This window comes from Aspergillus uvarum (assembly GCF_003184745.1).
Source record: "Aspergillus uvarum CBS 121591 unplaced genomic scaffold BO82scaffold_36, whole genome shotgun sequence".
NCBI lineage: Eukaryota > Fungi > Ascomycota > Eurotiomycetes > Eurotiales > Aspergillaceae > Aspergillus > Aspergillus uvarum.
The window spans coordinates 131,198-144,338 of record NW_020291333.1 but is presented as its reverse complement, the minus strand read 5'-3'; the positions used below and the strand labels follow the sequence as shown (position 1 = coordinate 144,338).

The window sequence follows — 13,141 nt, the reverse complement described above, 5'->3', positions numbered from 1 at the left end:
ACTAGACAAGAGCCTTTGAAGTGGTTCCGGCTTGCCGAGTGTGGGGCTTCGGTTTCATTTCCCGGGCGCATGAGATCATGAGTTGAACCTGTACAACCGAGAGTGTTATTAAAGCCTGCCATCTGCTGCTAGGAAAATCTCAGCTCATCTTTGGAATTTCGGAACCGTGCAACTTCTTAAGCACCACCATGAGCAAAACCTGGCTAATCACCGGCGCATCGTCCGGGCTCGGCGCCGCGCTCGCTCATCATGTTCTCCGCGCAGGCCACAAGGTCGTCGGTGCGGTGCGAAATGTATCGAAGGCGCAGCAGAGCTACCCTCATTTCGAGAAGCTGGGAGGCACATGGGCACCACTTGACGTGACGGATCCCAAAACGAAAGAGCATGCCACCCGTCTCTCCCGCGAGCATGAGGGATTTGACGTGGTGGTGAACAACGCGGGGTACTCCATCTTGGGTAGTCTTGAAGATATGAAGTAAGTGCTCAACAAGCCGAACCTGCCTATATGTCTTCCTATTCTGGATGAGCATGCTGATTTGTGACTTTGCCTGCAGTGAGACCGAAATCCACCAGCAAATCGACACAAACCTCTACGGTCCGATCCGCGTCATCCAGGGCTGTCTTCCCTTCATGCGCGAGAAGAAGGCCGGATGCATCGTCAACATCTCCAGCGTCGCGGGGCTGATCGGTCGTCCCGCCACCGCGTTATATTCCGCCAGCAAGTTCGGCCTCGAAGGTGAGCCACAACCCTGAGGCATACATTGACCCTACTGACACAATCCTCCCAGGTCTTTCAGAAAGTCTAGCAGCCGAGTTGGCCGAATTTGGCATTCGAGTGTTGGTTGTCCAGCCTGGCGGCTTCCGGACCGGATTTCTCTCCGCGTACGTGAAACCCGCAGCAGGATTGAACCCGGCGTATGAGGACAAAGCGCTGGGCCAAGCGATGCAGCGCTACGACACAGTCGACGGGACCCAGCGGGGCGATCCGGAGAAGGCGGCGGCGCGGATCTTTGACGCTGTCGAGCAGCAGGGTTTCTGCGCGGAAACGGCGTCTTATCTTCGGATGCCGCTGGGGTCGGATTGTTATGCGGTGTTGCGGGCCAAGGTTGATGGGCTGAAGGAGAATATGGATAATATGGAAGTGATCGCGCATAGTACGGATTATCCCCAGTAGGAAGGCCGGGGTCGCGTTTCCTATGTAGAGCTAAAGAAAAGGAGTATGACCTCCCACCAAAATAAAGTCTACGCCATCACCGGTGCCGCCTCCGGCATGGGCCACGCCATTGCAATTCACCTCGCCCAGCTCGGCGCGCGCCTCGCAGTCACTGACCTCTCCCAATCGGGTCTCGACGCCCTCACCACTGAACTGGAGCCTATAATCGGCAAGACGAACATCCTGGCCCGCCGCGCCCACCGGCACCCACTTCGGCCGCCTGGACGGCGCAATCAACACCGCGGGCGCCCACCCGCGGGAATCCGGCCAGCAACCTATCTGGAACGTGACGAACGAGGGCTGGGAGTTCGCCCAGCGGGTCAACGTGCAGGGCACGCTGAACCTCGTCCGCGCGGCGCTGAGGCACATGGTGGATGCGGTTGGTCGGCAGGTGATTTCCACGGGGTCGGTCATCGTCTTTTGGTAGTACTTCGTCGGTCACGGGGGCGCCGAATCTGTCGGCGTATACTACGTGCAAGCATGCGGTGCTGGGAATCATGTGTTCAGCGGCGATGGATGCGGCGCCGTATGGGCTTAGGGTTAATGCGGTTTGCCCGTGAGTTTTTCTCTTTGACCATCGTGTCGCCTCTCTCGTTGCCAGATTGCTTGCTATACTTTGCTTTTGCTTTTACTACGATGTTGATAAGACTGGATTGCTGACAAGGACGGGCAGGGGTCCGATTGGTACACCTATGTTGCAGAATGCGGTCTCGAGAGTCTGATGAAGACTCTGGTAGACGCTATTCCTATGAAGAAGGTGGGATCGACGAAGGAGGTGGTAGGGCTGGTGGCTTACTTGCTTGACGAGAGCCCTGGATTCACCACGGGTGGCGTGCACATAGTTGATGGGAGATGACGGCGGCGTAACGGCAAAATGAGAATCTTCCTCATATGATTGACTTAATGCGGGGGCTTTTCAATCATTTTTATATAGCCTTATTGTGGAAGACATAGCTAGTAAGAACAACCGTGGCTGCGTTTCTTTGGCTGTAGCTTGTGTTGAATAAGTGACCTCCCAGGAGTGTTCGGCCCCACCATTCATGCCGCTGGTAGACATCCGTCGTCATGGTTGATTGGTAAATGGTGACTAGACTGGAAGAAAGGTGGCACAGTCTACATAAACAAGAGAAGAGCACATGATTCTGGACAGTGGAGATAAAGCGAGTGAGACATACATGCCGTGTGCTGCAACCTCTTCGTCGGTAATGCAGAAGACTGCTTCAAGAGAGTCTGTTAGGTAGCCAGACAACTAGATGATCCTGAAATCAGAGCCTGTGCCACCGTAGAATCGACCAAGGGCATGGCTTAGAGCATTCATATGGTATTTCAAGCCGGAATGAAAGGATGTCCCAATCTCCTAAACTGTAGAAGTCAAATAAACAATCGTGAGAGAGGAGGGCACTCAGCCATTGTTTGCATTGTGTCAGAGCGATTCCTGCAAGCATCCGAACCTGCTTCGTGTGCTCACGTGATATGTGCTACTAATAGGCAGTCTTCTTACTCTGCTGGCAATGCATGAAGGAAAGCCCTTCCATCATCCAGCACGATGATTGATCCATTGAAGAGGTATTTTAGAAGTTGAGTGAATGAAACAATCATGTAGTGGGTAGTCAAAGCTGTTACGCGACAGACCTCTAGTTTAAATACAGTCCCATTGCTCGCTGTACTCCTCTCAACATCTACACCTCCCAACGTTCGTATTTCCCTCAACTGGCGAAGCTACTACCTACTGTCCCCTCCCACGGTCACACTACGTCAACAGTCATCAACATCGCGAACAACCACCACGAGAAGATGTCCTATGAAGCTCTTAGCGTACTCGGTCTTGCATTCAGCTATGCCTCCGCAACACCCGCAGCCTACGGGGTCTGCCAGGAAGGTGGTGTGGCTGTGGTGATGGCATGCTACTCTGCCGCGGGCTTCGTCTGGGGTGCTGCTCTTGGAGCCACGATCCCAGCTTCAATTGTGGCCTGAAATAGCGCCTTCGGAAGCTGTCAGTCTGCCTGTGCTGCCGTGCTCTTGGCTCCATTCCCTTGAAGGTCTGAAGTTTGAGCATTTTCCGGTCAACCTGCCCTGTCTCTTAGTACGTGCACTATCTCGATCTGCCAACATGGGAAAAGGCAAATGTGGTCCTCAATGATCATCTCTAATAAGGATCATCCTAGTCCGTCTCGAGACTATCTAGGCAGGAAATCATGTTCAACTTTAGGGTCCAGAGGACATCGTGAATCCAGTGGGGAGTGATTAGGGGCGGGGAGTTTGGGAGGAGTTGTTTTCTGCCACTTAACAGTCATGGATTCAAACATACTTGACCAATGATGAGATTCCCTCCAGTCGTAACTTTCTGTAGTTGTACTGGTCGGCAGCATTTGTCATTCCAAGAAAACATTGAGGAGTAAAAGGGCGAATTAATGCAGGTACAAGAACAGACTGTTAATTGGCTGGCGGGATTGGCGTATCCGGCGTCTTCGACGTCTTTGGCGTGTTTGAGCCTGGCGTTTCCGTCCCACTTACTAAGTTACCTTCACAACCGCCAAGGAGGATGATCAACCTATATAAAATCCGTAATATCTTCTACAGAATGCTCATATCCGTCAGTATGAAAGAAGAACAGTCGCGTATTATCATTTGATAAGCCGGCATGGCTACCAATCTTACATTCAAACAGTACTATCTGCCGCAGAAGAAGGGCTTCGATAGTCTCGTGGTCCGCGAAGTGCCCAAGGTTTCCCCAAAGTTCGGCCAGGTTCTTGTCCGCATCAAAGCCGTGTCACTGAACTGGCGCGACGCAATCATTGCCAAAGGCACCTATCCTTCCCCGGACCCGATGCTCTTGTGCCTGGAAACGATGGCGCAGGTGGAAATACATTCTCTCTCTCACACATCTGTACAGTACAGCCCTAACGTCTCCGCGGAAGAGGCATCACCGACGAAATCGGCGAAGGCGTCACCGAATGGAAAGTGGGCGACCGCGTCCTGGCCAATTTCACGCAGGGCCACCTCGCCGGGCGACTGACCAAAGCAGGCCTCCTCTCGCAGCTCGGGGGTGAGATCCAAGGCCTGCTTGGCGAGTACTTCATGTTCCCTACGCTAGGGGTGGTCCGGATCCCGGATTACCTGAGCTTCGAGGAGGCGTCGTGCCTGCCCTGCGCCGCACTGACGGCCTGGAACGCGCTGTACGGGCTGGTACCCCTGCGCGCTGGGCAGACTGTCCTCCTACAGGGCACCCTGACCCTGCAGCAGTCGTTCGACGCGATCGCATTGCACGGGCTGATTCACTGCATCGGGCACATTACCAACCCCGATCCCCTGGGGAAGGGCAAGGAGTTGCGCGGTCCGGACGCAGCATTCCTGGCGCTGGATAGGGTTTGCATCGTGCGGGGCGTGGTGGTGGGATCGCGCGAGCAGCTGCAGGAGATGCTCGCGTGCTTCGAGGCGCATGCAATCCGGCCGGTCATTGACCAGGTTTTTGAGTTCGAACAGGCTAGGATTGCCTATGAGTATCTGTGGAATTCGAGTCATACGGGGAAAGTGGTGATTCTCGCGCCATGAGATGGAGTATCTGGTGCTACTGTAACGAGTATCACATATTGCATTCGGGTCTAGGGCTACGTATGTATACTGTATCCGGTTATTCGACCCACTTCCGAGATAGGAATAGCCATTATTGTAACCCCGCCTCCTATCAGTCCCCCAATCCAAGCATCAACACAACACTCATCCTCACTCTACATAAGATCAGATACTTAGTACTAAGCAACCCATGTCTGACATAATTACCTCTAGAATTCGAGGAAGGAATGGTTCCAAGCACGACCGAACGGGCTGTCTAACATGCCGTTACAGGTATGCATACCCCCCTCACTCATTCTAATTCACCATCGAAACTCATCCTCGCATAGACACAAGAAATGCATCGAGAACACCTTCCCTGAATGCGGAGCTTGCATCCGCCTCAATCACGAATGTGTGAGAGAGCCCAAGCGTCAAATTGCCCCTGACCCGCGGACTCACCCCGGTGAATCGAACGCCGCGCCTTCCGTCCGAACAGTGGATACAGTGCATTTCTTCCACGATTACCACCCTTTTACCATCCGAGAGACAAATCGAACGTCTATGAGGCAGTACGCGATGAAGTACTACATCAACATTATGACCCAGATGTTAACAGTCAGCCAGCAGTACAACTCCTTTCTTTCCGGTGAGCTGCTCCCTCGCCAGAATTCATCAACCACACCGCAACTGACCTGATGCTATCTTCCCAACACAGAATTCGTCCCAATGTCGATCGTCTCGCCCGCTCTATCGGGTGCATTGATCTCCTGGGCGTCAGGCCATCTAGCTGCCGCAGCAGACGAGCGCTACCGCATCACCGCCCTAGAAGCGCGATCCACCGCCCTAGGCCACCTAGCCCTAGCTCTGTCCACTCCCTCACAGGACGACAATGTCTGCACCCACGCAGCCACCTGCCTTGTCCTTCTGACTTCGGAGGTATGTCTCGGTAATCAGCCCGGATGGTATGCCCATCTCCTCGGTGCAAAAGCATTATCCTCTCTGCCACCGCCACCACCACCTTCGCTGGAGGCGGTTCGAGAATATCGCGCTGGCCCGGCCATACTGGAGGAAGTGTGGGAGCGTCGTCTGAGGGAGGCAGAGACGGGTTCGCTGGCAGGAAGGGGGTGGATTGGGAGGAGGTCCTCGCCAGACGGAGGGATCAGCTTCTGTTAACTTGAACCCTGGTTTCTTCTTGTTTTGACTAGAGTGTTGCAGTATCGTGGGGATTAAACCAAGTCACTCCGCGATCCAGAATTATGTACAGTACAACATCTTTAACCTATAGACGAGGCCCAGATTTGATCACACAAACACGGAAGCAATGTACTGTAGAGCACAGCACCCGAATTAACAAGCCAAAGCAAAGACCCATTTAGCTGCCCTACTCCGTTAAAATCTCCCGAATAGTCTCCTTCAGCTCCTCCTCTCCCATAATCCTCAACCCCAACCGCTCATTCCAATTGAACTCCATAAAATCCCCACCCCTGTACCCCTCCCCATACATCATCTGAAAACAGTAATTGATGATCACCGACTGATCCCCCTGCATCAACTTCCTATCTGACTCCGCGATCAGCTCCTTGACCGAAACCTCCTTCGGCGTCCCAAACTCCGTCCCCAACACCTCCGCAACCAGCCGGGTGAGCTGCCGCTCCGTCACGGCGGCAGAGCAGATATACACCGCCTGGTTAGCGGCGGGCTCGAACGTGGCCGGCTCCAGAAGCTGGACTACCGCCGATGCAATATCGGCGAGCAATGACACGGCGATGAGCTTGTCGCCGCCGTCGTGAAAGACGGCTTTCTTGGCCATCGGGTTGGGGCCCAGCACCCCGTATTTCAGGGCCATGTCGAAGAAGGCGCTGTTGTTGATCGAGGTCCATGTTGTGGTTCCTGCGGTGGTGGGCATGGCTCGGTTCAGGTATTGACGGATGAGAACCTTCTCTCTCGCGATGGGGAGATTGATGGCTAGTGGGGACTCCAGCATGGTGGTGAATTCCGAGGGGATGAAGCGCTTGATCCCCGCAGTGATACAGGCGTCGATGATAGCTTTTTCCGTGGCGAGTTGGGGGAAGGGGACAGCGCTGCGGGGGGTTTAATTTGATTTCTCGGTAGATTCGACGGGGGTGAGAGGTTAATGTACTCACCTGATGACAACATCCTGGCCGGTGAGGTTGGAGATGAGCTCGTCGCGGCTCTGGTAGTCGACCTTGACGGTACTCAGTTCTTCAAGGGTGGGTTTGTTGGAATCTTTGCGCTGCAGCGCGGTCACTTCGTGGCCTGCCGCTGCTAGAGCTGATGATGCGCGAGCCCAGAGTGCCGGTGGCCTCGAATGCACGGTCAGGGATGGTTCCAGAGTGGGTAAGGTGGTGGTTGGATAGCATACTCCAACGATCGAGACTTTTCTGGCGGTGGCCATGTTGATACTGTGACAGGTTAGGGATGGAGGAATGGGATAATCGACGGTATCCAGCTGAAGAACTTCAGTCGCCTTTCATGAAATAGAGACACGATGCATGGCAGCCATCCCGACCATCTTTATAGATTATCATGAAATGCATTTAGGGTTATGCCAGCGCTCATTCAAAGGTCTGGCCTCTGACGACGCAGCCTATCAACGTCCGGGTAGACCTCAATCCCGACGCGGGCTTGAAATCATTTCTGAAGCCTACTCCCAAGGCGGTGCTTGATAAGCATTTTGGGCATGCTTGATAAGGTCGGTGTTCCGGAGCGCATGCTTAGTAGTGGATATTGATGAGTAGAAAACGATCCTGTTGATCGTTTTGTCATGTGGGCCTTGCTTGAAAGGGCGTGAAGACCGGTGGTGAGCTTAGAAAAGCTTCTACGGATATCAACCATATCAATAGTGGAGTTTAAAATGATAGTGTATTTCCTATACTTGGTGAAATGTTTTGTAAACTGTGAAATTTTGGTTGGAATTTTTATTTTAAATCAACATCGTCTATAAGTGGTCTCAAGTCTACTTCATTTGTGGTTATTGGTATACTCACTTGATCGTGCTCCTTTCTTTTCTTTTTTTTTAATTGGAGAAAATAGATTAAAAAAAGAAAAGAATGAAATGAGGTAATGCATGGTACTTATTACTACTGGTATATGGATTCTTTGAGCGGCGGTTAATCAATCATTGTTTCTTGTCCACTGCTGCTCTTCTAGAAAGGGTTTGATTTATTTTGATAGCATAGAATCCGTTTATTTTATCGTCTAGGATTTGATCCACCGCTACGCACGACCACAGTGTGTGACCAACAGGGTTGCCCATCCTCTCAGTCTTGGGTGTATGTGAGCGACTTGAGCGAGCCATCCAGCGAGGCAGGATGGAGATCAGTCTTTTAGGGTTGATGCATCAGGGGAGGATTTCACCAATGTATATAATTCATTCGGGCTATCGGGGTAGGCAGCTGTTCAACGTTGGATGGGCAAGAAACTGGCACTACATCTGCGAAATAGGGTGACACACAAGTTCATTGACCATACCTTCTCGATTCATTCGTCACATCAACTCCTATAGTGGCTGACCATGCACAGAAATTATCAATGGCGATGTTCCTGTATTCTGAGGCTTCAATTGCTATACGGGCATATCGGCGGCCTGGATTGACGCCGGGTCAACCTGCACCTTCTACAACGCGGCCAATTGCCAGGGTAGTTCAATAGCGTCCTTCCACACCTGTGCTAATTCCAATTTGGGGTGGCTGTGGTCAGCGCGCTGTTATCGGTAGATCTGCGTTGCTTCTGTTCGCTGTCGCTGGCGCTGGCTGTGATTTTCACGGTCAATGTGAAGTTTTGGCTCATTTGGATGTATTGCGCTCACACCCATGACTACTTATTGCTCGAGGGCTAGTTATAGTCCCTCACAATAAATCCTACTTTGGGGGTTGCTTGGTACCTGTACTGGTTGCGACCTATCAACAAAGGCTGATTGTCAAATTCAGCCTGTCCGGGTCTGCGGTCTTCAAAAGTGGGCTGATCTGGCTATTCAGCGCAAGGAAGATTTCATGGCCGTGCGTTCAGACCTGAGGCTGAGTTTGAATAGCGGAGGGATGAAGGGAGATGAGGAACCAGGTCTATTTGAATCGTTCGCCACCTAAGTTGAATGCGGGTATGCCATGCGGGGGGGACGATTGGTATATGATAGGAGTGTTTCCAAGCCTCCTTACCGTCGGATCTATGATGAGAATTGACGCAGAAAACGAGCGCGTATGCTTGTAATAGTAGCGTCACCCTCTTTACTTTCACAAGTCTCGATGGCGGAGAAGCATCATCAGGGCTTGATGTTAGGGCTTTCACCCGAAACCCGGCAAGAAAAGGTTTATGGTTCCTTTTAGGGGCGTGATCCAATAATCTCACGAGTTTCAAGGCGACACAAAGGACAGTGTGATCTGGCCAAGCCTATTATCGCAACGAGCCAATGTAACATTGGATGCATGGTTCGACTGTCGTGCGGACCGTGGAGTCAGTGCAACCAGACCCAAGATCAGTTGAACATTGAGTTCAGCAACTGTATATCGCATTCGGACATTAAAAAATAGCGCATACGCTCAGCCGTTCCGAGACCTTGTTAGTCTTCGGTGCTGGTGGCGTGCCTTCGCTACACCCGCAGTATTGTGACGTGCTGTGGAAATCCATGGGTTGCATCGTAGTATGCATGGAGTGCGTCACGACCTACCCCAAAGCGTTGGTAAAAGCATCAAGATGGTCGGTAAATCAATATGTAAGCAGGTATAAGTCTAGATATGATCCTGATGTTTGTACTACAACAACGTCAACCACGGCCTTCTCCAAGAATAATTCTGCACCGCGAAATTCTCTACTCCTTTTCCCGTACTGGTCGTTTGCCCTGCTAAAATGAGTCTGTACAACGACGCATCCAACGGGTCTCTCACCCGGCAAAAGCTGGAGGAGTACCTGGCCAAGGGGACCAATATCAACAACACCACAGGAAACGGAGAGACGGCGCTGGCATTGGCTATCAAGAACGGGCACACCAGTGCCGTCAGCCTTCTGCTGAAGTTCGGCGCCAATCCGTCCAAGCGCAACATCGACGGCCGGTCTCCCTTGTATCTCGTGGCCGCGGCGCCGAAGCAGAAGAGGGTGCGGCTTGTCCAGCTGCTGATCGGCGCCGGAGCCCTGATCGACGAGTCGGTGCCGAATTTCGGTGACGAGACGCCGCTCATGGTGGCCATCTCGCAGGCTAAGGACCCCAAGCTGATCCACGCGCTGGTGGAGGCCGGGGCCTCCTTGACCCAGACCAATGCCCGCGGGGAATCCGCCAAAACCCTGGCGCGCGACTCGATGGACCCCGCCATTCAGCGAGCCCTGGTGCCCCACGGAGACCCGACTAGGACGTACAGGCCGGAGTTGGGCAATCTCCTCACCAGTGCGGGTGTATTTGCCGCCGCGTATTTTGGCGACTGGAAGGATGTAGCCAAAGACGCGGTGGACCGGATTGCTCAGTATCTGAACAAGGACACCGAACTGAATGAGGTAAGCAAGCCTCTTCTTTGCGAATTCCAGTGAGATGCCATGTAGAGCTAAATTGATTACGTTCAGGGTGCCCCTGATCTGCACACGGTGGAAGACTTTAAGAACTTCCTGTTGGATTACATTGATCGTCAAGGGTTGGAGGACTTCTACCCGGCGAATGACCCTCGCATTCAAGCCATTGCGGAGGCCACAGTGGCGTTTCGAAAGAAGCCTGAGGCGAAAGCTCTCTCCATTGCGCCGACGGGGCTATCGATCCAGTCACGAAGTCTCTTTGTCCAGACCAGTGGTCTGGGCGTGCAGACCACCGCTCCGACCATTCAGAACCTTCTGACCTTGGCGGTGGCGCAACTGTACACACCCGTCCTGTATATCGACGATAGTGGATCGATGAATTGGGCGCTAGCAGGGCAAAACGCGAGTGGCACGACACGGATCGAGGCAGCCAGAGTCCTTGTCTCGGAGCTCATGGACATCCTCGACTGGGTGAACCCTGAGGCCCAAGCCGGGCGTGGAACCACGAGTATCCGCTTTATAAACAAGGACGTCGGCAATGCCGACAAGCTGACCTCGACTCAGGTCAAGGAGCAGATGAACCAGCTCAGTCCGAATGGGGGCACGCCTTTGGGCACCAATCTCCGGACCAAAATCCTGAACCCGTTGCTGTACGAGGTGATCAACAGCAAGAAAGACCTCAGCGCCCCGTATCTCATCCTGACTATCGGAGATGGAGCTCCCAATTCCCCTGATACTAACGATACCTTCCGCAACGAGGTCGCCAGCGCCGCCAACTTTCTGCAAACAAACAAATACTCGCCTCCAGGTCCGTGGCCCTGTTTTTATTGAACCCCGAGAAGTGGCAGCTGCTAATTCTTACACTGTGGGACAGCGGTCAAGTTTACCTTCAGCCAGATTGGCAGTGATGCGGCGGCCGAGGCCTTCCGGAATGGGCTGGTCAACAACCCTTTGCCTAATAACACCCTCTATGTTTCGTCCGGTAAGTGCGAAGCAAGGATGGAAGGAAAGAGAGAAAGCATTCCTCCCGCTAACCGCTGGCTCTCATCTAGACCGTTTCGATCAAGACTATGACGCGAACAAAGGCAACCCCGATAGACTTAAAGCGAATGTAAGCCTGACGCGGTGTTATACTGACTAACTTCAATTGCGCCACAAAACTGATTTCGTGTCTTTTCTTCTAGCTGATCAACTGGTTTTCCGGTCTTGTCGATCTCAAATGAGTGGGGTTTTGACACTCCCCTCTGGACAACAGGCGGTGCCGTATTTTGGGCCCCCCTCAAAAGTAGGTTGAGCTGTAGTTTCACTACTAGGCTAGCTACCAGTGGGTTCCAGGATAATCAAACTCAATTATATAATCATAGTCGTCATGGTGATTTTGTTCACACGCTAGAAAGTTGAATTGGTCATCGAAGAAGCGTGTTCCCAGTGTGGGTGGGCACCGCAAGGATGGAGGCCCTTGACCCTCAAATATGTATTGTACCTAGGTAGTCAGTTGTACTACGCCTTAAGTTCATCACGCAAAACCAGCCATTTGCCTGCTTAGAATTGAGATGAGTGGATTGTACTACATTACTGTCGAGTATAGCTCGAGATCAGGATACCACCTCGGTCTCGTCATCTTGCATGATTATACAAGTGCAGCCTCCGGAGCACTTCCCAAGGAGCTTTGTTAACGATGAAATCACATTGGACTATAACATTAACATCTTCGAATTGAGCGGTAAACCTCGACGTAGATGAATAATCACCGAGGAATCCCCGCTGGCTACCCGGGGTGAACTCCTAGTGTACTGCACTTCGATATCACCGTTGTTACGGTGGAGCTTAGGGCTTCGCGTAGAAAACCACCGGCCGCATGTCGAACAGTACGGCGAGAGAATTTCCTCCCGGTGACACAGCAATGGCTTGGGCCTTCTTGTCTGTATCCGTGGCCTGCGCATAGTCTCCAATCAAGGACCAGACGCGAACAGTTCGGTCCTCGGAGGCAGAGAGCAGTGCGTTCCCGTCGGCGGAGAATGCCACGTCCACCACCGCAGAGGCGTGCGCCCGAAGGTCCCGGCGCTGGGTGCGGGTCGCAGCGTCTAGGATCTTGATACTGGAGTCTTGCAAGCCGCAGGCAAGGTGGACCCCGCTGGGGGAGAAGGCCACGCTGCGAACCTCGACGTTCAGAGGGTGTGTCTGGGTCACTTTGCCCCCGGCCCAGAACTTGATAGTCTTATCAGAAGACGCGGTCACCAAAGTCCCGTCCTTGGAGGAGAAGGCCAGACCATTGACCGCGGCGGAGTGCTTGTCTTGTGCTGAGAGGGGCAGTCGAGTACGAGTCGCCACATCCCACAGAAGAACGCGGCCGTCTTCCAGGCCAGCGACAGCCGTGTTTCCATCGGGCGAGAATGTGACCTTCATCCCCCTGGACTCCTTCTTCTCGTCCAGTAACGTGTAGATACTGGGAGTTGTGCCCGGTGGTCCGACGGTATAGATCTTGACGACCCCATAGTAACATGCCACCAGAACCGACTGGCCGTCCGGGTGCCAGGCAATGCTCGTCGCGACACCGTCGCTCGATTGCATTGTGGTCAACCGCCTGGTCTGTGCCGTCGTCACATCGTGGATGTCGATATTCCGGGCGAAGTCGACGGTCACCAGCTGATTGGGGTCACTGGGCGAGTATGCGAGCGCAGTGGCTGCAAGTCTCTTATTGGTCATCGCCTCGTTCTTCGGCCATGCGCCATTTCCAAGATGACTCTGACCCTCCCGGCGGCACTGTTGAAGTTGGTTCTGGGCCTCCTTCTTCTGCTCCTCAAGCTTCATATTGCACTCCGTCTCCAAAGTACTCTTGTCTTGGTCGCACTTGGTCTT

The 13,141-nt window shown here is 53.1% G+C and overlaps 6 protein-coding genes across 6 annotated transcripts in view; 4 read left to right on the top strand and 2 right to left on the bottom strand.

Annotated features, from left to right (window-relative positions):
• The first annotated feature begins 168 nt into the window (after positions 1-168).
• Positions 169-1,372, top strand: BO82DRAFT_312776 (SDR family oxidoreductase). The gene is made up of 3 exons (XM_025632451.1): positions 169-475; positions 555-736; positions 789-1,372. Exons 1-3 carry the CDS (start codon positions 189-191, stop codon positions 1,172-1,174), a joined length of 855 nt encoding a protein of 284 aa, XP_025490686.1. The 5' UTR covers positions 169-188; the 3' UTR covers positions 1,175-1,372.
• A 1,438-nt stretch (positions 1,373-2,810) lies between these two features.
• Positions 2,811-3,187, top strand: BO82DRAFT_365845 (uncharacterized protein; the record flags this gene model as incomplete). The annotated part of the gene is made up of 2 exons (XM_025637017.1): positions 2,811-2,815; positions 2,863-3,187. 2 exons carry the CDS (start codon positions 2,811-2,813, stop codon positions 3,185-3,187), a joined length of 330 nt encoding a protein of 109 aa, XP_025490685.1.
• A 667-nt stretch (positions 3,188-3,854) lies between these two features.
• Positions 3,855-5,858, top strand: BO82DRAFT_403274 (GroES-like protein; the record flags this gene model as incomplete). The annotated part of the gene is made up of 6 exons (XM_025639369.1): positions 3,855-4,048; positions 4,132-4,747; positions 5,000-5,059; positions 5,123-5,414; positions 5,484-5,704; positions 5,757-5,858. 6 exons carry the CDS (start codon positions 3,855-3,857, stop codon positions 5,856-5,858), a joined length of 1,485 nt encoding a protein of 494 aa, XP_025490684.1.
• A 196-nt stretch (positions 5,859-6,054) lies between these two features.
• Positions 6,055-7,184, bottom strand: BO82DRAFT_417488 (NAD(P)-binding protein; the record flags this gene model as incomplete). The annotated part of the gene is made up of 2 exons (XM_025640023.1): positions 6,055-6,849; positions 6,913-7,184. The coding sequence occupies 2 exons, from the start codon at positions 7,182-7,184 to the stop codon at positions 6,150-6,152; spliced, it is 972 nt and encodes a 323-aa protein (XP_025490683.1). The 3' UTR covers positions 6,055-6,149.
• Positions 7,185-9,518: 2,334 nt separating this feature from the next.
• BO82DRAFT_355451 (ankyrin repeat protein) lies at positions 9,519-11,845 on the top strand. The gene is made up of 5 exons (XM_025635454.1): positions 9,519-10,270; positions 10,337-11,090; positions 11,157-11,264; positions 11,335-11,393; positions 11,467-11,845. Exons 1-5 carry the CDS (start codon positions 9,632-9,634, stop codon positions 11,503-11,505), a joined length of 1,599 nt encoding a protein of 532 aa, XP_025490682.1. The 5' UTR covers positions 9,519-9,631; the 3' UTR covers positions 11,506-11,845.
• BO82DRAFT_355450 (WD40 repeat domain-containing protein) overlaps positions 11,729-13,141 on the bottom strand; it is a 2,108-nt gene continuing 695 nt past the window's right edge. Inside the window, exon 2 of the mRNA XM_025635453.1 lies at positions 11,729-13,115. Coding sequence (XP_025490681.1) covers positions 12,110-13,115 — 1,006 coding nt within the window. The 3' untranslated portion in view covers positions 11,729-12,109. The remainder of the gene's footprint in view (positions 13,116-13,141) is intronic.

Coding starts and splice junctions, on each gene's coding strand:
- BO82DRAFT_355451 (XM_025635454.1), top strand. CDS start 9,632: ATGAGTCTGTACAACGACGCATCCAACGGGTCTCTCACCCGGCAAAAG. Junction 11,091..11,156: donor AAACAAATACTCGCCTCCAG/GTCCGTGGCCCT, acceptor ACTGTGGGACAG/CGGTCAAGTTTACCTTCAGC. Junction 11,394..11,466: donor CCGATAGACTTAAAGCGAAT/GTAAGCCTGACG, acceptor CTTTTCTTCTAG/CTGATCAACTGGTTTTCCGG.
- BO82DRAFT_312776 (XM_025632451.1), top strand. CDS start 189: ATGAGCAAAACCTGGCTAATCACCGGCGCATCGTCCGGGCTCGGCGCC. Junction 476..554: donor GGTAGTCTTGAAGATATGAA/GTAAGTGCTCAA, acceptor CTTTGCCTGCAG/TGAGACCGAAATCCACCAGC. Junction 737..788: donor CAGCAAGTTCGGCCTCGAAG/GTGAGCCACAAC, acceptor CAATCCTCCCAG/GTCTTTCAGAAAGTCTAGCA.